Below are 21,879 nucleotides of genomic sequence, written 5' to 3'. Positions count from 1 at the left end.
TAAGTTGTAACAGAATAGTCCCCTGATTAGATGCAAGGTGGCAATTAACTTCAGAATTTTAATTTCCAGATAGTGAAATATTTATAACAGCATCCTCTCTCCCACACAGATCAGAAAGCCCACGTACGCTGAAAATTATACATAAAGCACGTCTGCGCAGCAATCATCCATTCGGCTCTGGTTTCACAGAAGATGGCGATGTTGGTCTTTGGTTTCTGACCCAACATCTGTAAACCATTTCCAAAATTAAAAGCTCTAATGAAGACATCTTCATAGGACAGCCAATTATAGTTTCCAAGAATCACCTGATAAAATAAACACAAAACATACAAATACTTTTTAATATAACCAAAATATTACTTCCTAGGAAGAAGCCAAGATTTGTTCCAAATTTAATGACAACCAGTTATGTTTGCATGTGACTTAACTATTTTTTCTAACACAAAGCTAGAAAGTAAATTTCAAATAAAAAACTTTTGAAAATTAGTTATTTTTTTATATTTTCTATGACCAATCTTACACTAAATCTTTTATTGTGGGGGGGTGGTCTTCAGAGTTTGACAGGATTTTGAAGGTTAGCTTTTCTGTGAAAAGCTTATATATCAATAATTCATTTATACATCATTTAAACAATTTAGATGTTAGCTTAAAATTTAGCCTAGTATCAAGTACTGATACCAAAAATTTACTTTCCCCCCACTTATGAATTCCCAGATTTCCATATCAATATGATTTATGAACAGAAACTGGCTAGACCCAAGATAACAAACATATTTATGGCTGTTCAATGTGAATGGCTCTCTCCTGTACTGAACTCTAAACAAGTCTCTGTTTACGCAACCTCCAGGACTAGTTTCAATATTCATCAAAGTCTTTCCGTTGAAGCCTTAAATGCCCACTGACACCACTGGGCTTTCAACATTTCATTTGTGCTTACCATAAGTAAAGGTAACATTAAGTGTTCATTCGTTATAATCCTCTTTAAAAACTGGCTAGCTTACTTTTCTTTAAGATTTTCTCCAACTTAGACCATAAATCCCCAATTACATACAGACTGTATTAAAAGCTCTTCACACACGAACTCTCTCTCTCTATATATATATATAATTTCGGAACATGGCTGTTTCACTCATTATGTCTCATATACCTTAACCAAATTCATTTCCAAAACCGCATCCAACATTTCAGAGAGCTCTACAAATAAGAGATTGGATAAAATTGTGGCAGAGGCGGGGGGTGGGGGGAATGCAGGCAGAGAGGATATATACTGCCCTCTAGTGTCCTATTCCATAACAGACTTAGGGAATGAAGTCTGTCTTTGATGGATAAGGCAACTGGATTTAAAGTATTTATTTAAATTCTCAAGTACCAAACTCTCACCCTGCTCTGCACCCCCATGAAATGCTCAAGCACGGGGAGCTCCAGTGACTTCAAAAGGAGCTCTGTGGGGGTGAGAAGACAGATAAGAACTTGGCTAAAATGTGCACGAACTGGATTATAATTAAGAATTTTACACTCCAAAGATCAGCATGAGCTACCTCTTAAGATTCTACAACCTAAATGATGAGCTTTGTAAGTGTCAGAGAATGTATATACTCTGGAAGGTATTATCTACATAATCCAAATCTTTAAACCCATATGATAGGGCCACCACTGGCAAAGAAATCAAATCATGAGTTTAATTCAAATGTAACTAAGGGGAATTTCACTTAATTCTTTAAACCACTGAATCTCCTAGTAGTGATCTTTCCAATAAAAATTACATTTCAAGTCCCCTACCTACCCCCTAATTTTTACTTTTGCTGGAAAAAAATCCCAATTCTAACTCTATCCCCCATGGTTAGCTTAAACCTGAGATTAAACTCGTTTATTTATTCCCTGTCCATAAGGCTGAAGAACACCCAACCTCATTCTATCCAAGATCATAGATCTCACCACCCAGAAATCCGATAAGGACTCCCTAATCTACTCATTTTCTCACCCTCTGAAATGGCTACTTGAAACCTTCTCCCTACTCAAATATCCTCTACCCCCGGTCCAGGTGATAATACTGTCTCATACATCACTGAGAAATTAGAAATTCAACAGAAATGCCCTTATCTTCTTAGCACCAAGTTCAATAACCTACACACATCTGTACCATTTTTCATAGTCCCCCTCATGGTATTACAATGGTTGAAGTGTCCCTAACAAAAGCCAAACTTAGAAGAACTTTACTTCGAAGCACTTCCCAAATTTCTATCTCCAGGCACCTCTACTTCCACACTCAAATTCAAAAACCTTATGCTGGCCTACAAAGCCCTAACAGACCTAGCCATGCCAGTGTCTCTGTGCTCCCATCAAATCCTCTTCCCCAGACTTACCACCCCTAACTCATGACTTCCTGTAAATACAACTCTGTCCTTTCCGTCCTTCAAACAGGTTGGGCCAAGGCAGGAACTAGAAGGAGGTAAGAGAGGTAACTAGCACGGGTGCAAAATTTAGAGAAGTACTCACTCTCAGGATTTGAATACTTTCTTCAACTTTGTACCTCAAGTGCCTCACCCAACTGGGTTTATTCCAGTTTTAGAGCCAGTGGGCACACACCTTGTCCCACTGTACAGAAGGTTCATTACCCAGATCTTCGCAAAGTTGAGTCCCCTGCTGTTCAGGCCTCCACTTAGCCATAATCTACCAAGAGAGGCTATCCCTAATCTCCAATCATCTTTATGTCTTCGTAGTAGTTATTTCATCTGTTAACTTATTACTGTCTCTCTTCCTTCCATACAAATATAAGACCCATGAGAAGAGTAACCTCTGTGTCCTATTCATTACTGTCTCCCTAGTGCCCAGAACAAAGCACCTAGCATAAAGTCATCACTCAGTAATTATTTGCTATACACAGGGAATGAACGGTGTAATTAACCACCATTTCAATTCACTTTGGGCCCTGAGAGAGTCTTCTGACCCCTTTTTTCCTCCAGGAGCCTCATTTTTTAAAAGACTGCTTGAAAAAAAAAAAAAAAATCCACATCCATTTAATCTTTTAACCTCTAGAACTGCTTCTGTTCTGGTCTCCATTCCGCTGCACACATCCCTTGCCTACTACCTCTTAAATATTCTCATTCATGAGACACAAGTATGTTCAATTTTCCCAACTCTGAGTGAGGAAAGGGAATGACTAGAGTGGCTATTGGAAATGATGACCAACCATGGCACCCCTGAGCAGCTTCCTCATTTGCAGAGGTACGGGAAGAGGTAAGACTGGCCCTATGATTGATCACTTCCCTGTTTCATATTTAATTGGTTCTATTTTTATTCTAGGACAGGTGTGACAACACATGGCTAAACATCAATGTTACCACTCCGCCCACCAGTGCCCCAGAGGAACTTAATCATTTACTTTGTTCAGGAACAGATGAATTTAGATGCTTTGATGATGCTAATGATGAGGGCCTCTTATCTCAGAAGATAAACTATAAAAGTAAAACCAAGATAACATAAAGAACATTCTGTAAAATAAAAGCACACAAATATTTCACCATTCAGGAACCTGAAGAATGAGACAATCAATAACGATCAAGTTTTCAGGTAGCTGAGGTATTAAACAGTGCAAAAACGAGGGCTTTCTTTTCCTGGAGCCACTCAGAATAGAAATACTTCCAGTTACACACTTCCCTGCTGTCTTCAACCAAGTATACCCAGCTTCACGGAACCTTTCTCTATGTGAATGAAGATTATTACAGGTCACTGTGAGGGAACCAAGGGGTGAAAATCTCCACCAAGTCTGAATGGCTGGTGGTGATCATGAGGAGGAGGAGGGTGGCTAAACTTTGCCAGTGTTCACTCTGGGCTAGTAAGCATATCGCAGCAACTCTCTCAGAAACTCCTAAGCTAGGGTTACTCTTAGTATCCCTATTTGACAAATGAGAATACTGAGGCATCAAGAGAGTCGGCAGAACTTGCTCAAAGATAACAAAAATGTCACTGACCACCTAAGTGACAGGACTAGAACAGGAATCAAGGCGGAGTCATTCCAGTATCTAAGCACTAAACCACAACGCTCTGACTGCTCCATAGAAAGGAGAAGAGAGGTTACCGGGCAGGTGAGGAAGGTGTCCTGATTAACACCCGAAAGACCCATTCAACTGCTGTTTGTGAGTGCATTATTGTGGGGGCAAGAGTGGAAGTAAAAGACCTGGTAAAAAGGGAAGGGGGGGGCTCTAAGGGGGGGAAAAACTCCGACTTCTGGTAAAACAAACAAACAAACAAACAAAAAACAAAACATTTAGTACATGGGAGGGCCTTTAACAAACAGAGGCTGACTAGGAGAGGAACACGTATGGAAAGGAACCAAACTTTTGGCTGGGGACAGTACTATAACAACGAAAACACGAGCCCTGGCCAAGAGACTGACCACTGGTTTTCACATAAATTAAAATGTAAATGTCCTAACCAGTCAGAAAGTAAGTATCACACACACATGCAATTAGATTTTTAAAAAAATAGGACTCTGGAGCAAGAACCAACACAAAAGTAGGCACTGAACAGAAATGAGTACTTCTGTTATCGTTCTAGATCAACTTACAAGGAATGTCACAGTGCAATCTTCTCTTTCTAAGCACTGTGATTATATAATCCCTACTATTTTCTTCCCTGTCATGTGTGTAAAATATGTAAGAAAAAGAATTTTAAGTGCTTCTGGTAGTTACTAAATGTTAGAACCAGCCTTGTGCTCCTTTCCATTTCACCGTAAACTTATTTTTACTCTTTGCAACCTTGTTCTATTTCAGCTACATGTATTTTAAAGATCTCTGGACACCAATCCTTCACTGTTCTTTATTTCCAAGGACCTTGGTACAATGCATTCGCAGCTGGGAAGGCTGGCATCATGAGCTGCTGACACACATTCCAGGTGCTAAGCTCTGCTGTATTTTCATAAAGCCGAAGGAAACAAGAAAAAGCTTGCCAAGCCTCAAGAACATGGCAGCCTCTGCTTCCCTGCCTCTCTGTGCCCCACCCCCTCCACAGACCTATCTTAGTGAAGGTGAGAGCCACACTATGGCGGGCATATTTACAGCAGAATCACCACTGTCTTTTCTTCTGTTTATCTTCCTTTGGGAGCTCAAAACAGACTTATAAGATGAAAATAAAGCTTCAGCATTCATTTAATTAAAATAAATGTCCGGGAATCTTTGATTCAACCGTATCAGATACCTTCTGGGGTTAATCCCTAAGCTCAGCCCCCAAAACAGGAAGAAAGGAAACTTGTAGATATTGCTATACCACTAGCAGGCTTTTCCAATTTAAGTTTATCTTCCAGTACATAAACTATTAATGACGATATATTCATAGGAAACACACTGGCGCGCCAGTCGGTAAGCACTCAGCAGAAACCACACCAGCCTAGGCAATACCACTCTTACTATCTACCTAAGCGCCAGTTGTGAAATGTTCCCTTTTTACTCTCCTATCAAAGTAGATGCTGCTTCTGCCGAAATACAGTGAGTATAAACAAGAAACCAAAAGGGAGGAAGCCTAGCTTGTTTGTAACACCCAGCTGAAGTACCCACCATTTAGTTTGCAAACCATGACACCATTGCAACACAGACCAAGAGAAACTCAAGTCACTCTCTTCTTGAGTAAGTCTAACAGAAAACATTTGCTTCATTTACTATACAGGAAACCTAAAAAATTTTACTTTCCCAATAAGCCTAATTTCAAACAGGAAAAATATAACACTTTTTATATCAGAGGTTATATAAAGACTTCCCCAAAGAGTCTGAAAAAGCACAAATCCCAATTTGAAGGCAAATGTCAATGGTAGAAAGATCTGAGAATGAGATCCTGTAGACAAAAAAGGCTGCTGATTTTATAAAGAGTTGTTGTTTTTTTTTTCAGCTTCTAACTTCCCTATTTGAGTTCAAATATGTTGAATAAACGATGACTACAAAGCCACCATGGGCATGACAGGAAGGAAAAGGCCACATACGCAAACACACAACAGGGAAAAATACTCTCCTTGTGTACACTGTGTTATCTGGCCACATCTAAGGAACAACTGTGAAAGCTCTAGATTTTATTATGTCCTAATTACACTGATAAACTGAATTAAGAAGGAATTTCCTAATCACCATACTGATCTCCTTTTTACATACTTGGAAGCTTAGTTTGTTGCTCTAAGTCCTGAATGAGGACTGAAAAACAGTGCCAGTCCCATAAAATGCCTGTAACATGGAGAAAAATTAAACTTCCTGCTAACAGAGAACTTCTGTTACATATGCCCAGATTAAAAACAAGGGAACCCAATCTTTTGATTCAAAGAGGATTAGACCAAGAAACAAAAAGGAATGTTTTAAAAGAGGAGGCATACAAGTAGCAAACTTCAGCAACTCAAAAAGCGTAGTGTTCTTGGTACCTTTTCTAACTACCAGATCTCTCAAAGACAAAATCAAGAATGTATACCCTAAAAAGTAGCAACTCAATATGAAAAAAACTCAGACACCATTATGACTTAATGTTTTACAAATTATAATCTATAGGTTAGACAAAAGGAAACAAACATGCTTAACTACATAACTTCAATTTCAAGAAATGGGCTATTAAATCTCCAGACAGACCTTAACAGAAAAAAAAAAAAAAAAATTTAAGTGAGGCAAAACTAACTCAGCACAAGAAATAGAGAATACACCTTAAAAATCAAGGGACCAATAAATAAATACATAAATAAATAGTCAAGGGACTATACCATTTCTCCAAGCCACTTCTGAGACTGCAAAGTGGCACTGTTAATGTGACAGGCAAAGCAAGATAAACAAGCACAATTTAAGGCAAAACAAGATACAAGATCATTTTATTTAAAGGGGATGGACACTTAAAGATTTTGTTGTCTGGAGCTAGAATAATGCTTTAAATTTCTAGGAGTTACTGGCGTTAACTAGCATTAACTTGCTTGCCATCTCCATGTTTGAAAGAAAAAGACTCTGGAATTTGTAGGAGTAAGTGCCAATTTAACAATAATGGGCCCTATTGGCCCATTAAATACCACCGTTAAATACCAAATTGTTAAATAGCATCCCCTTGGCCCTGCAGTCACAGGAGAAACTAAGTATTTCATTCCTGGTATGATTATTTGAACTTTCCTCTGATACCTGAGCGTTCCTTCATGACTAACAGAAAAAAGGCAGCTGGAGTCAGGATATAGTTGGAAAAAAGGGAAGAAAAACAACTTCACCTACACACATAATAAACCTATAATCTGACCAAATTATCAATCAAGCAAAGATAATTACTGATCATCTTACTGCCTCTAAAAAAATTTTTATCTTCAGAGTCATGACTCCATATTCAAAAACAGTATTTCCGGGCGCCTGGGTGGCTCAGTGGGTTAAAGCCTCTGCCTTCGGCTCAGGTCATGATCCCGGGGTCCTGGGATGGAGCACCACATCGGGCTCTCTGCTCGGCGGGGAGCTTGCTTCTTCCCCCCCCCCACCGCCTGCCTGCCTCTCTGCCTACTTGTGATTTCTGTCAAATAAATAAAAAATCTTAAAAAAAAAAAAAAAGGCATTTCCGTGCCATTTCTCTACTCACTATCCTTCACAGTGCTGCACTACCACCATGTGTCTCTGAAGTCACTCATATAATTCTGACCACCCAATTCCCAAGATAATGCTAATATAATAAAACTAGAGCATTTACACTAGATACCACAACTGTTCTGTTTACACACACGTGTGTGTGTTTGTGTGTGTGTTATGTATACATACATTCAGTTTATCCTCTCAACAACTCTGAGAGCTGGCATTTGCTAAGGAGTCTGGAGCAAGACAACCTAGGTTCTAGTCCTGGCTTTACTGCTTCTAGCTGGAACGTCGGTGCCTCTGTGGCCATCATCCGCAAAGTAACAAGAGTAACACGAACTCATAGGGCTACTTTAAGTCTTAAATAAGCTGGTACATATAAAGAACTTAAACCTGCCTGGCTCATAAGAAATGCTAATAAATATCAGCATTAATCATCATCTTCATATGACAGATAAAGAAACTGACACAAATTTGTTAAATAAATAACTTTTTTCAAAGTCACATAGCCAGTAGGTGGCAAAGCTGAGATCCAAACCCATAGTCTGGATCTGGAATTCAGGTTCTTAACCACTATGTTATACTGCCTCTAAGGGTGTCTTATCCCCTGTTTCAAACCAACAACGGCAGGTGCTACTGTCTATACTGGTGAAGAGAAATCCTTAAAAAACCATGCAGTTGCCACTACCGAAGTACCAACACATTAAGCACCCAATGGAACCTACATTAAAACCAGAAAAAATGGGGCGCCTGGGTGGCTCAGTGGGTTAGCCTCCACCTTTGGCTCCGCTCATGATCCCAGGGTCCTGGGATCGAGCCCCACATCAGGCTGTCTGCTCAGCAGGGAGCCTGCTACCTCCTCTCTCTCTCTCTCTCTTTCTGCCTGCCTCTCTGTCTCTTGTGATCTCTGTCAAATAAATAAATAAAATCTTTTTTAAAAAATATATAAAACCAAAAAAACCCAGAACCATCTCAAGCACACACAGGTGCTTGTGGAACCAACAGGGAATAAAGTTTCAGACCCAAAACTGCTCAAAACAGTTTATTCCAAGCTGTGGTCGACATTTAGGCTCAGTGGGCATTCTGGCCAGTCTGAAAATTCAGAACAAATCCATGCGGGAAGGTACAGGGGATCAGAACACGGTCCTCTGCCCACCCTGGCAGACTGCTTTTCCTGCCACATCAGCCACATGGGACGGCAGCAGGCTGTCCTTGTCCCTTGCCACCACTTCTGAGAGAACCATTTATTCAGAAAGACAAAGGCAATGAAATATCACCTTACCTTTTTAAAAATTTTTCCATTTGGTTGTACTTCATCTTCCTCATTTAAAATTTCACGTGTTCCCAAGAGTCTTTTGTCCTTAAATTTGTTTTTCGCATACATAAAAACTTTATCTAGTGTATCACATCCAGGGTATAATACTGAAGCCAAACCATCCAAACTGTTAATTGATCTGTATGCAGACTCGGGTTTTGAATTTACAGGTTTTGCTTTAATTTTGTTTGCTTTTTCTTGTCTTGTCTCAAACAAAAAATAATATGGGATGTACGTTAAAACAGTATAAAGTGACATCAGAAAATGTATGAAATACAAAAGAATGGGATTGATGGTCTGTTTTAGCTTCATGGTAGATGGTTTTGAAGACACGTGGTTATTCATAAGTGCTCAAAAAAAGTGGAATTAACGGATTTCCAGAATCTAGAAGGAAGGGGGAAAAAAAGGTATTAGTTCAAAACCATTTTAAAATAACTGTAAAGAAAAAAAAATCTTCATTTTAGATGCGCAAATGATTTTTTCCCCCCAATCAAGCAGCAGCTAGTACTGGCCTCCAGCAAAGTCCAGTCCACTCCCAATATGGTCAGGTGAGTCTCTTACAACTATTAGCAATGGAAATTACCACAGAGAAGTTTCTACATCATTCTGTAAACAGGTGATTTTTCCAACCTAACCCCAAGTGTCCACAAACTTCCCAGTGGTGAGAAGAGAGCAAGCGAGAAGTCTAGAATCAAGGCCAAAAATGTACTGATTTCCTGTTCATCCCTCAGGGATGGCAAGTGCTTTGCAGACACACCATTCTCCTCCCTCCCGGCACCGGCCACCTGCTCAATAATCACTGCATTCTTTCCCAGCGGGCTCCACGCTCTCGCTCTAGGTGGCAACACAGAACTGGTGTTGGCAAAAAAAAAAAACATAGAATTCACTTCCCAAAGTGGTATTTTCCAGTTTGGCAGGTTAAACTGTGAAGCAAGAAAGCAGTAAACTCTGACCATTTCTACTTTGCATTCATCAGATTTACTGACAATCTCCTATGTGTTACATCCTGTTCTAAGTACAGGAACTACAACAGTGAACAACAGTCTCTGTCCCTTCCCTCTGGGAGCCTACAATTCACTGGGAGAGGAAGACACACAAACGTACATATATAGACACACCAAGTGAAGGTAAATCCTCAGAGGAGAAGTGAACCCAAGAAAGGGAAACGTGAATGGGCGAGGCCAGAGAGGCTAGTAGTACAAGGGTGGTCCAAAGGAGTCTCTGCAGCCAGGGCTATCTGAGCAGAGACTTCCAAAAAGAGGGAGAGTTGGCCATGTGCCTTTCTGAGGAAAACGGAGCACTCCAGGCAGAGGAAACAGCCTCTGTGTGGTAGGTACATACTATCGTTTAAAAAAAAAAAAAAAGGGGAAAGAAAGAAAAAAAACCTACTAATTATTCCATCCAGCTCCAAATCCAGGGTTATGATTTCTAGTATTCTCATCTCCTACCCCCAACTCCATAGTGGAGAAGTTCTATTAGATTCACATGTGGCCAAAAAATGTGAGGAAACATGAGGAAGCTCTCTACTGCCGGCACAGCAGGCCAAGAATAATACCAGACACCTGTTAGGTTATGAGAAGCTGAGGCAGGGACTAACTGCAGAGAGAGAGAAGCTCCGCACAGAGAAGACCAGAGGCAACAGCGCAGGCCAGGCCCCCACTCACAGAAAAGACAAGCTGCTGTCCGTGCCCCTGGCTTTGGAACAACGGCACATAGGTTCTACACAGGCTGTAAGCACAGAGAGCCCCTCAGCAATCCCTAAGTGGACTGACTTCAGTTAGAACAGAGAACAGGGAAGCTCAAGCTTCATGGCACTACAGAAAACAATGGAGACTTCGGTGATGAGCAATGAAGATGAGGCTGGTAGTTCCAGGATAGCAACAAGGAAGAGTAGACCAAACAGAAGTTTAACAGAATCAGGGAGCAGAGAACTGAAGAAGAGCCCTTCCAGAGTCAGGGCCACTCGAAGATTGGCCTCAAATAACCCCTACAAAGGCCGTTTAACTGAATCACACCTTGGGGCAATTTATGGCCCAGGGCTCTGTTTAACACAATAACGCAATCAGCTAGCTATCAGTGGAGAATAATTGCTGGGTGTGAACCAACAGAGACAGACTTAGCAGATTAACAAGATCAGAGAAAGAGATGGTTCAAGAGTGCTACTAAAACCTGCTGCCATCCCCTAAAGAGGGCCCTTCAAGGAAACTCTCAGTGTTCCCAAGGCAGTGCTCACCGAGGAGCAACATCAAAGGATGCACACTGGTGGGGGGGGGGGGGGGGGGGGGGGAGTATAAAATGCCAGCCAAGTCACTAAAAAGACAAGCAAGTGGGACGCCTGGGTGGCTCAGTTGGTTAAGCAGCTGCCTTCGGCTCAGGTCATGATCCCAGCGTCCTGGGATCGAGTCCCACATCGGGCTCCTTGCTTGGCGGGGAGCCTGCTTCTCCCTCTGCCTCTGCCTGCCATTCTGTCTGCCTGTGCTCGCTCGCTCTCCTCTCTCTCTCTGACAAATAAAATCTTAAAAAAAAAATAAAATAAAAATAAAAAAATAAAAAGACAAGCAAGCAACACAACAAGCCAGGGAAATGGGGAGGGGGCACTCAGCATTCAGAAATGCTATAAAAGATCTTAAATGTGCAGTTTACAACAAAAAATTAAGAGGCGTGCAAATAAACAGGGAAGATCCAAACACAGGAAGAGAAAGCAGGCAACAGAAATTGTCCCTGAGAGGGCCCAAATGCCAGACGCGCACAAGACTTCAAAGCAGCTATGAAAAACATGTTCAAAGAACTAAAGGAAATCATGCTTAGAAAATTAAAAGTCCAGGGGCCGCCTGGGTGGCTCAGTTGGTTAAGTCTTCGGCTCAGGTCATGAATCCCAGAGGTCCTGGGATCGAGGCAATCAGGTAAGAGAAAAGTTGAGATAAAATCCTTTGCTCCTTAGGAGTAAGGCTGCTAAAGTGCGTGACAGAAGTCAACAGCTGGGATTTCCAGCTCCTGATGGCCCAGAGGGTGCCAGCAGCTGCTGCTCCTCCAATCCGCCCCAGTAACTGCAATCTTTAAATTCAAGCGCCGTGGTCTCGGTTATCTGAACCCTGGAGAATAAAGCCGCGAATCAGAGGAGTTGCTGTCAAAAAGGCAAAAATGGTTTGGGTGCCTTCAACAGAGACAGAAATGTATCAGCAGTGGGATGGCCGCTGGAAAGGAGATGAATACAAGTCTTGAAAATGAGAAGTCGGAGATGCCGGTGAGTCATCCAAATGTATAAACTGTGACGATTAAGAGGGATCAGAGCTAGAAGCACACATTTTAGAGCCATACTCAGATGAAGGATGAGAATATAAGAAATCTCCAAAATCAAGTTCAAGAACAGAAAACTTTGGAAGGAAACCAAAGCCCAGACTGAGCAAGAAAATCCCGGTGGCAAGACCAATAAAAGTGGAACCTGGAGAAGGCAGTGCTGTGAACGCCAAGGGTTGGGACAAGGAGAGGGTTCAGAAGCATCAGATGCAGCCTGCATGTACCAGCCACATGCAGTGAAGACATTTTGTTGTTCTAAAAGCCTCTGAGAAGACTTCACCCTTTTCTAAAACAGGGTACAGCACCAACCTCTGGCCAACTGCATCCTATTAGCTGAAGCGGTTGTGGAAAATCTACAGAACTAAGAAATAGTCACGATGCTCTATTATGTTGCCCATCTTACGGTATCAGCTTTCAGAAAGCAAACCTGAACAATTAAATCTGTTCATCACTTCCTTCGCAACTTCTAGGTTTACAGTTCATGTTAAGAAGGCCTCATCCATACCAGGGTTACACTAATGGTCTCCTTTATTTTTTCTAGTATTTACATCATTTAGATCTGTAATCAATATGGAATTTATTTTCCTATACTGTGTAAGGAAGAAAGCTTTTTCTTCTGGATGAACTACCTGAACTGCTTATTAAATAAACCACCCTTTTCTCGATTAACCAAAATGTCACCTTCAACAGTAAGTCCTTGTTCAGAATTGGATCTGTTTCTAGACATGATTCTGTTCCTTGGTTGGACCTATCTACTGCTTTGCCGTGCCTCCAAATACAGTAGACTGACAGCAGTGCTTCTCAACTGTGATCCACAAGACCAATTATACCAGAATTACCTTTGCAAGTATTTCAATAGAAGACTATTCAAACATGCTGTCCCCTCTTCCTTCCCTCCCCAATACCTATAAATTGAAAAACTCTAAATAGCAGACTCATTTTTTAAACAGCAACCATGTAAATTTTATGTACACTGCTTGAGAACTTCTATTTTTAGTATCTAGTAAGACTCCCGCTACACATGTTCTTCAAAATTTTCTTATTCTTACAAATTTATTCTTTTACATAAATTTTGAAGAGTTAACATTTGTCTGGCGAAACAAAGTGAAAAATCAAAAGGAAAACAAGATTCAGGGAAAAAATACATAACAAAATATACAAACAGCTCTCATAAAATTAACGAACCAAGCAATGCAGAGGAAAAAGAAAAATTTATATAGAGAAGCTCTATAAAAGAGAAAAAACACAGATTGTTAATCCAAATAGACAATATGTTCTCTTTAAACTCAGATTAAAATTAAAATGAAGCCTTACTAATTTCATCCAATAGTTCCACTACTAATGACTTAAAGACTAATATCCAGAGTGCATTAAGCCATCCTGCAGTACTTAAAACCTACATACAAACCCAAACTCCGAACTCTTAGAATTCTACAGAAAAGCAAGTGCATAGTAAGTACGTATGAATAAGAACTCAATCATTCATTCATTTCTCAAACATTTATTGAACACAGAATTCATACCACTCTCTCTTGACGGATGTCTGAGTCACAGTCATGAACAAAACACAAAAAGGACCATGAACAAATAAATATCATGAGGCAGAAACAACTACAGAGACATACATGCAGGCTAAACAAAATGAACAATATTGCAGGGGTGGTGGTGTGGAGAAGGCTGCTGCTTTAGGAAGGGTAAAAATGCATGTCACGGGGCACCTGGGTTAAGTGTCTGTCTTTGGCAGGTCCCTGGCAACTTTGGGCAGGAAGGAGGCTCCCTCTTCCTCTGCTGCTCCCCCTGCTTGTGTTCTCTCTCAAATAAAATCTGTAGAAGGAAGGAAAGGAGGGAGGGAAGGAGGAGGGGAGGAGAGGGGAGAGGAGAGGAAGAAGGGAGGGGAGAATGGGGAGGGGAGAGGAGGGGAGAATGGGGAGGGGAGAAGAGGAGAGGAGGGGAAGGGAAGTGAGTAGGGGAGGGGAGGAGGGGAGGAAGGGGAGGAGGGGAAGAGAAGAAAAGAGGGAAAGAAGAGCAGAGGAAAAGAGGAGAGGAGGAGAGGAAAGGAGAGGAGAGGAGGAGAGGGGAGGAAAGGAGGAGGAGGAGAGAAGGGAGGAAGAGGAGAGGAGAGAAGGGAGGGAGAGGAGAAGAGAGAAGAAAATGAATGTCAGGTGTTAGGAGCAGACAAGGAGAAAAAGCCACATGGGTATCTGGGAGAAGGGAAATTCCAGGCTGAGCCCAGGAAGGATGGGGGACAGGGAAAGAGGAGGGCAAGGAGGGCAAAAAGGGCATGGTAGAAGAATGGGGCCAGATCCCAAAGGGCCTGGGACCACTGCGAGACTGTATTGACCCGAGTGAAATCACCTGTTACCATCAAAAGGCCAACTCTGGCTGCTGCAGGACCAAGGAGACCAACTGGGAGCCTTTGCAGGGAACAGATGTGAGATGACCAAGATGTAGACCAGAATGAAGATGAAGCAGTGAGAAGGGACCCTAATCGGACTCTGTACGGAAGGTACAGCCCTAGGAAGAGAAAGAAAGGGGGGTGTCAAGGTGTTTGGCCTGAGATAATGAAACACCACTGAGCTGCATCACTAACGAACGAAAGGAAGACTGCAGGAGGAACAGGTCTGAGCGAAGCACAGTTCAGTTTTGTTGAAAGCAACTCAGACAGTGATAGTATTTTCGGCCATGAGAGTGGCTGGCATGGCTAAGGGAGTGAGAAGTGCAAAGAGCAGGTTCTGGGGCAGATCAAAATGGAGAGGCCTGGGGCATGACAAAAAGGGTCAGTGTTCACAAGAAAACCAGACAGGTAGAGTAAAAGGAGGAGGACAGTGATCAGCTGTACACATTACCTAACAAGTCAGCAAAGATGAGGACTAAAATGTGAATCAAAGCCTCAGTAGAGGAGACTACACACTCATCAGGATGGCTACTAACAAAAACAAACAAACAAACAAAATAACAGTCCTGGCAAGGATGTGGAGGTAGAGAAACTGGAACACTTAAAATTCTGCTGTTGGGAATGTGGCATGGCGCAGCAGCTACTGAAAACAATATGGCAGTTCATCAAAAAATTAAAAATTAAAAACAGAATTACCATATGATCCAGCAAATGCACTTCTGGGTGTATTTCCAAAGGAATTAAAAGCAGGGGCTCAAACAGGTATTTGTACACCCAGCTTCATAACAAAGTTATTCACAACAGCCAAAAGGTGGAGGCAACCCAATGTCCACTGGTGGGTGAACACGTAAACAAAATGTTGATAGAGACACACAATGGACTATTACTTAACCTTAAAAAAGGAATGAAGTTCTGATAGTTCTGATACATACTACAACATGTATGAATCTTGAAAACATGACACTAAATGAAATAAAGCAGACACAAAAGGACAAATAATATATAATTCCACTTACAGGAGATGCATAAAGAAACTGGACTGGATTGTCAGGGACTGAGGGGAAGGAGGGCTGGAAAGATGTGTTTAATGTGTATAGAGTTTGGAATAGCAGGAAAGTTCTACAGATGGATGATGGTGATGGTCCACAACAATGTCTACTTAATGCCAATGAACTGTACACTTAAAGATGGTTACACTGGCAAATTCTGTTACATGTATTTTAATACAATAAAAAAAAGTGTGAGGGTCACTCGAAAATAGCTATGGTAAGGATCAAAGCCCAACTGGAGTGTGCTTAGGAAAGGGAAAGAGCACTCTACAGAGGAACACAGAAATGGATACTAGGACAGGACAAAGCAGATTCTTTGGTTTTCAAGATAAGAGAGTGGGGTGCCTGTGTGGCTCAGGCAGTGAAGTCTGCCTTCAGCTCAGGTCATGATCCCAGGGTGCTGGGATGGAGCCCTGCATCGGACTCCCTGCTCAGCGGGAAGTCTGCTTCTCCCTCTCCCTCTCCTGCTTCCCCTGCTTGTGTTCCCCACAACTCTGTCAAATAAATAAATAAATAAAATCTTTGGTGAGGGGGAGAGAGAGATAGGTACAGTTTGTCTGCATACTGATGGCTATAACCCAGTAGAGGAAAGAAAAAGATTATACAGAAGAGAGGGTGACACGCAGCACCCAAGTGAAGAGGATGGCTGTGCACAGGAACAGGGACACAGATGCATGTGGGTGGTACCAAGAGCCATTAGAAGATTCTTTTCTGAGTGCTTCTATTTTCTCAGGGTAATAGGAAGAAAAATTGCTGACTGAGAGAGGAAGAAAGGAAGGTATTAGAAAATTAAGTAGAAAGAAAGTATTAAACAGTCATCTAGGAGAACAGGAAAACAGAGAAGGAGACAGTAGAATCACCTGACAGCTCCTGAGGCCCACCTGAAGGTGGAGTCCTAGATGTAAAGGGAAATTAAAGATCTGGTTGTGTGCTTCCCGGCCAAGTTGAACTGATGGAGCACAAATGGGAACCAGGCAAAGAGCAGGTATTAACCAAGGAGAGGGTTTTACCAGGCAAGTACCGGAACGAAACATAGGGAAGGGGAGGAAAACAAGGGAAGGAAGACTATTTCCATGACTGATAAGGGAGATTTAAGTTGAGGAAAGAAGGATGGCCCCGTAAGGAGGGAAAGGTTTGTGAAAAGGAGATAGGATCAATGATGCAATCAGATCATGTGTGGTGACAGAACTGCGGATGTTGAGGTACTAAGAGAGAGTAAAATGGAACCGCAGGAGGTAATGGTTTGAGAAGAATGCTTGAAGCTGGTATGCAGAAGAAGGCATACAGTTACTGTTCACGGAGAGATCCAGGTTGTAATGATGGAGGAACGGGTAGCAAAGGCAGACTGGAGCAGGACATCTTTTAGAAAAGTACTGAGGGATGTCTGGGTGTTCAGTCAGTTAAGCAGCTGCCTTCAGCTCAGGTCATAATCTGAGGGTCCTAGAATCTAGTCCCCACATCAGGCTCCCTGCTCCAAGGGGAGTCTGCTTCTCCCTCCCCCTCTGCCTGCCACTACCCCTGCTCATTCTCTCTCTCTCTGACAAATAAATAAATCGTTTAAAAAAAAATCTTAAAAAAAAAAAAAAGAAAATTTTTAAAAAAAAGTGTTGAGTCTTGAATGAAATCAAATAGGAAACAGAAATTAAGCAAGGGAATTTTTGTTTCTCAGCTTGATACAAAACAGGGTTGTGGGGGGGGGAATCCTAAATTTTTTTTTTTAATTTTGTTTGTTACCATACAGCGCAATATTGATTTCTGGAGTAGAATTCAGTGATTCATCACTTACATACAACAAACAGCCAGCACTCATCACAACCCATGTCCTCAATGCCCATCACCCACCTAGGCCATCCCCCACCCACATCCCTCCATCAACCCTGTTTGTTCTGTAACCTGAGGAGTCACTATGGCTTGTTTCCCTCCCTCCTTTTTCAGAAAAGGGGTTTGAAACATGCACACACAAAAACACATGCGTAAATACACATATATACTAGTCTCAGCTCTGCCGCCAGTTACTATGAGACCTTATCTAAGTCAATAAATTGTTAATTTTCTTATCATTAATGATGCTGGAATTCAAGTAAACCTATTTTAAGACTAAACTGTACTGATGCCAAGCACTCCCAGATCAATCTTTGAGTACTGGCAATCATCAAATATTGAAGAAGTAAATGAGCAGAGGAACCCACTTCTAGCCCGGTCTTCTATACAAGACACTCTTCTCCTTTGGTGGGGGCGGGGGAGGTAGGTAGTGCAAGGACTGCCATGCTTTAAAACAAACAAACAACAGCAAGATTGCTAAGGTCCATTTCTAAAATTCCAACATTTTCCAATCAATTCATTTTGAATCATGTGAATACACTATCTTAACAACAGCAAAAATACTTTTTAACATACAGTCGAAAGATAATACGGATGGTCTGTGAGAATATGCCAGTGTTCGATGGACTGATCCAACAAAGACAGAATGGGCTAATACCTGGGTTAAACTTCCTGTCAAGTTCAGAACTACTTCAAACCAACCAACACATACAGACACACACAGGTTTTAATGCACTGAGCAAGGTATGTTTTCATATATTCATCCTGACCTCTTGCATCTCTAGCCATGTAAAAACAAGAGCCATGTACTGCTAGATGGTACACTTATTTATGCAGATAAATGTATAAAGCCTAAGGTCTACACAAAAAAAGCAGCTCAATCTTTTTATACACCAGAATGTCCCTTCACTCTTACTTGGGGCAGTCAGGCTTAACAAATAAAAACAGAAGATACCTGGTTAAACTTGAATTTCAGATAAACAGTCAACAGATTTTAGTGTACATATGTCCCAGGCAGTACCTGAACATGTAGTAAAAAAATTATTTGGTTTTTATCTGAAATTCAGATTTAACTGAATGCCTTCTGTTTTATCTGGCAACCCTAATCCCATCCCCAGTCTACCACAAAGTGTGACAATTAATTAGGATGACAACCACTCTGGGTTGCCCCAGACTTTGGGGTTTCCCAAAACACAGGACTTTCAGTACTAAAACCAGGAAAGTTTTAGGCAAACCTGTCACCCCACAATTAACCATCTCACGGAATAGGCAAACAAATTACAGCCTGGATTCTACCACTAGTTAATTTTGATCTTTTGTTTATGAAATAACTTTTCTGTGCCTTATTTTCCCACATCTGTCGTTATTTATCTAATCTGCAAAATTTAAACTGAAGATAAAATGGAATGCAGCAAAAAATAAAGGACTCTGGAAAATGCAAAGGCATTATAAGTGCTAGTTATTAGTATAGTTGGCTTAGGTACAAAGTTCTGTTTATGCATAATTTCAAAGCAATTTTACTTATAGAGTTTAATTTACATACTTTATATAATCTACTGAAGGTACTATCACTTGCAATACTAGTTTGCATATAAAAATGTTCAATATACTTGCTCCTTTTAGACAATAAGCTCTTGGTTTGATGCTGGCATCCCCACTTACTCATTATGTAACAGGGACAATTCCCTTAACATTCCAGAGCTTCAGGTTCACTGTAAAACTGGGGAGATGGTAGTAATAAGCCTCACAAAACTCCCTTTGGGAACAAAGAAAGCAGGTGAACACACTCTACATAAAAACTACAAAATACAATGCATGTATTGGTAGCACTTTAAATTCACTTATGCCAAACTATGTACACCAATACCAGTATTTTTCTTTCATCATGATTATTTATTTATACCCTCACTGATTCTGAAGATACTTAAGTCAAATGTATGCTTACTGAGACCCTAGGCCATGGAGCCAAACAGACGGGAGTCTGACACTTAGTTCTACTACTTACTAAATGTCACCTTAGGTCAACTGATTTTCTAAGCCTCAATGTCCTCACCTGTAAATGTGAAGAGTGTATGTATCAAAGACCACTAAGAGTACTCAGCAGCTAGCACGTGTGAAGAAGGGTGGTGTGTTTGCTTCACAGGAAGCACTCCAGCCTCAGCTGCGGGTTGCCATTACCGTTTCAGGTTTCAGGCATTTAATATTCTAAAGGTTAGAAGAACCCAAAATCATAGATCCACCCATAAAATTCCTTATAGAATAGTAAGTAAAGAGAATAAGGATACTTAGCACATCTTGCATTTGGAATTGGTATGATTCCATTTAGCATCTCTAGTTCACTACTCAACTTCGAGGATTTCTCTCCATGAGCTTCAGTTAGATGAAGACAAATTTATTTTTGTTTAGGAAAACATTTATGAAGAATACTTTTTTCTCACAGCTAGTACTCCATACTAAAGTTTAAATATCCTTGGATTTTATGACACAGAACTACTGGATCCCACTGTGTGGATCCTACCCCACCCCCAAAGGTAAAGAACTCATGTGCAATGTAATTCAGGACCAACTCTGTTTAACCAACTCAACTTACCAGACCTCCATACCTTTAAAAGAGTTGATCCTCAAAAGACTTCCTTAACTCTCAGGGTTTTTATAGTCTCATCTACTGCTAATAACCTCATGCCAAGACCCAGCAACACACAGGGGGGTCAGAAGTGGTTCTGCTGTCCATTCATCAATCCTATCATGTGGTAGATCCCCAAACTCCCCCCACCCAGACAACTCACACCACATGCATGCCCTCTCTGAATCATGTTGCTTCACCTTCCTCATCTAAGGGAAAACCTATTACTATTCTTTCTACTCACTTTCCAAACCACATAACTCCCCTTATTATTATATCCAAAAGAAGTGACATGGAATTCTCTATATAGAAGTGCAGCTTTTTATCCTAGAATTTTAAGGTTAATCCATTGAAGGGAAAAGAGGGGAATGGTATGTTCCGTCATCATTATACTATTCAAATGGTTGGGCAGAAAAACTAAACCTTAGGAGCCCTACTTCATAGCACTATTTTGACAAATTCATCAGTGTGTCCTATCCAGCCAAGAAGTAAATGCCCTAACTATATTATAACAATACTGAATAGGACCATTTAACCCTCTGTAGTACTAATTCCTTACTTATTCCAATTATCTCCAAAATGTTAATGAGAGCCACCTATATAAATATTTCAGAACATGAACTATTAGATTATATAATGACATCAGCCTAGATGGTTGGTACTTGAAGGTCTTATTAGTAACTTCAACTCAATCCAGGTAAGTACTTTATTTAGTATTACATGAAACTAAACCTAGGAGAGTGGATTGGTTGATGGCTCAATTAACAACTTCACTTTTGAACTTAACTATTTTCTTCCCTACTTTAAAAACAGAAAATGAAATTAAAGAAAATTCAAAGGCCAGAGGCTAAATAATTGCAAACATATGAAATATGTCAGCAAAAGTAACATGCTTAAAATAAGCAAAATAAAGAACACTTTTGAGGAGATAGTTCAGGTAAATTCAGTCTTTGAGAATGTAAAGGGATTAACATGTCAAAATTAAGATTTTCAGGATAATTTTAGTCTACACCATCTAAATCTATCCAATCTAGATCTATACTTAATTTAAAAAATTTATAAATTGTTCAGTAAGATTTCTTAGCTATTTCCTTATTTTTTTCCTCAACCCTCCTCAGCCCAAAAGCCCTTTCTCTCTATCTTGGCATATTGTTAAGAACAAAGCAAGGTGAGGCCCAGGTGGCTCTGTCAGTTAAGCTTCCACTTCTTGATTTCAGCTCAGGTATCATAATCTCAGGGTTGTGAGATCAAGCCCCCATCAGGCTGGGCATGAGCTTGCTTAAAATTCTCACTCTCTCCCTCTGCCCCTCCCTCACCTCTCTCTCTCCCGTTTAAAAAAAAAAAAAAAAAAAAAAACTTAATAATATAAACACAAGAACTGTTAAGTACGTTGTAGAAACATGTAATTACAGGATAAATAACCTGCATCACAACCAACATTGTATCAACTTCGTTATCTCTATTATCTAAACCTCAAATAGTTAAGAATAAGGTTTAAACATGCAGGGCGCCTGGGTGGCTCAGTGGGTTAAGCCGCTGCCTTCGGCTCAGGTCATGATCTCAGGGTCCTGGGATCGAGTCCCGAATCGGGCTCTCTGCTCGACAGGGAACCTGCTTCTCTCTCTCTCTGCCTGCCTCTCCTTGTGATCTCTGTCAAATAAATAATAAATAAAATCTTTAAAAAAAAAAAAAAAGGTTTAAACATGCAATACTTCCTTGGTGAATACTTAGTCTTTTACTGTTTTTCATTTTACTAATATAATCTTTTTCTATTTTTCCTTAACTCTTTACAGAAATTTTCTTGTTCCCATAAACTATTT

The 21,879-nt window shown here is 40.7% G+C and overlaps 1 protein-coding gene across 6 annotated transcripts in view; it reads right to left on the bottom strand.

Annotated features, from left to right (window-relative positions):
* ACSL3 (acyl-CoA synthetase long chain family member 3) overlaps positions 1-21,879 on the bottom strand; it is a 68,940-nt gene that overhangs the window by 21,040 nt on the left and 26,021 nt on the right. For 5 of the 6 annotated variants that reach the window (XM_047721110.1, XM_047721111.1, XM_047721112.1 and 2 more), the window contains 2 exons: positions 8,842-9,258; positions 128-305 (listed from right to left, as the gene is read on the bottom strand). In XM_047721110.1, coding sequence (XP_047577066.1) covers positions 128-305; positions 8,842-9,219 — 556 coding nt within the window. In that variant the 5' untranslated portion in view covers positions 9,220-9,258. Of the gene's footprint in view, positions 1-127; positions 306-8,841; positions 9,259-19,489; positions 19,514-21,879 lie in introns of those variants that run through there. The other variant, XM_047721115.1, reaches the window with a different exon arrangement.

Source organism: Lutra lutra, chromosome 3 (genome assembly GCF_902655055.1).
Source record: "Lutra lutra chromosome 3, mLutLut1.2, whole genome shotgun sequence".
NCBI classification, from domain to species: Eukaryota; Metazoa; Chordata; class Mammalia; order Carnivora; family Mustelidae; genus Lutra; species Lutra lutra.
This window is presented reverse-complemented; position numbering and strand designations above follow the sequence as displayed.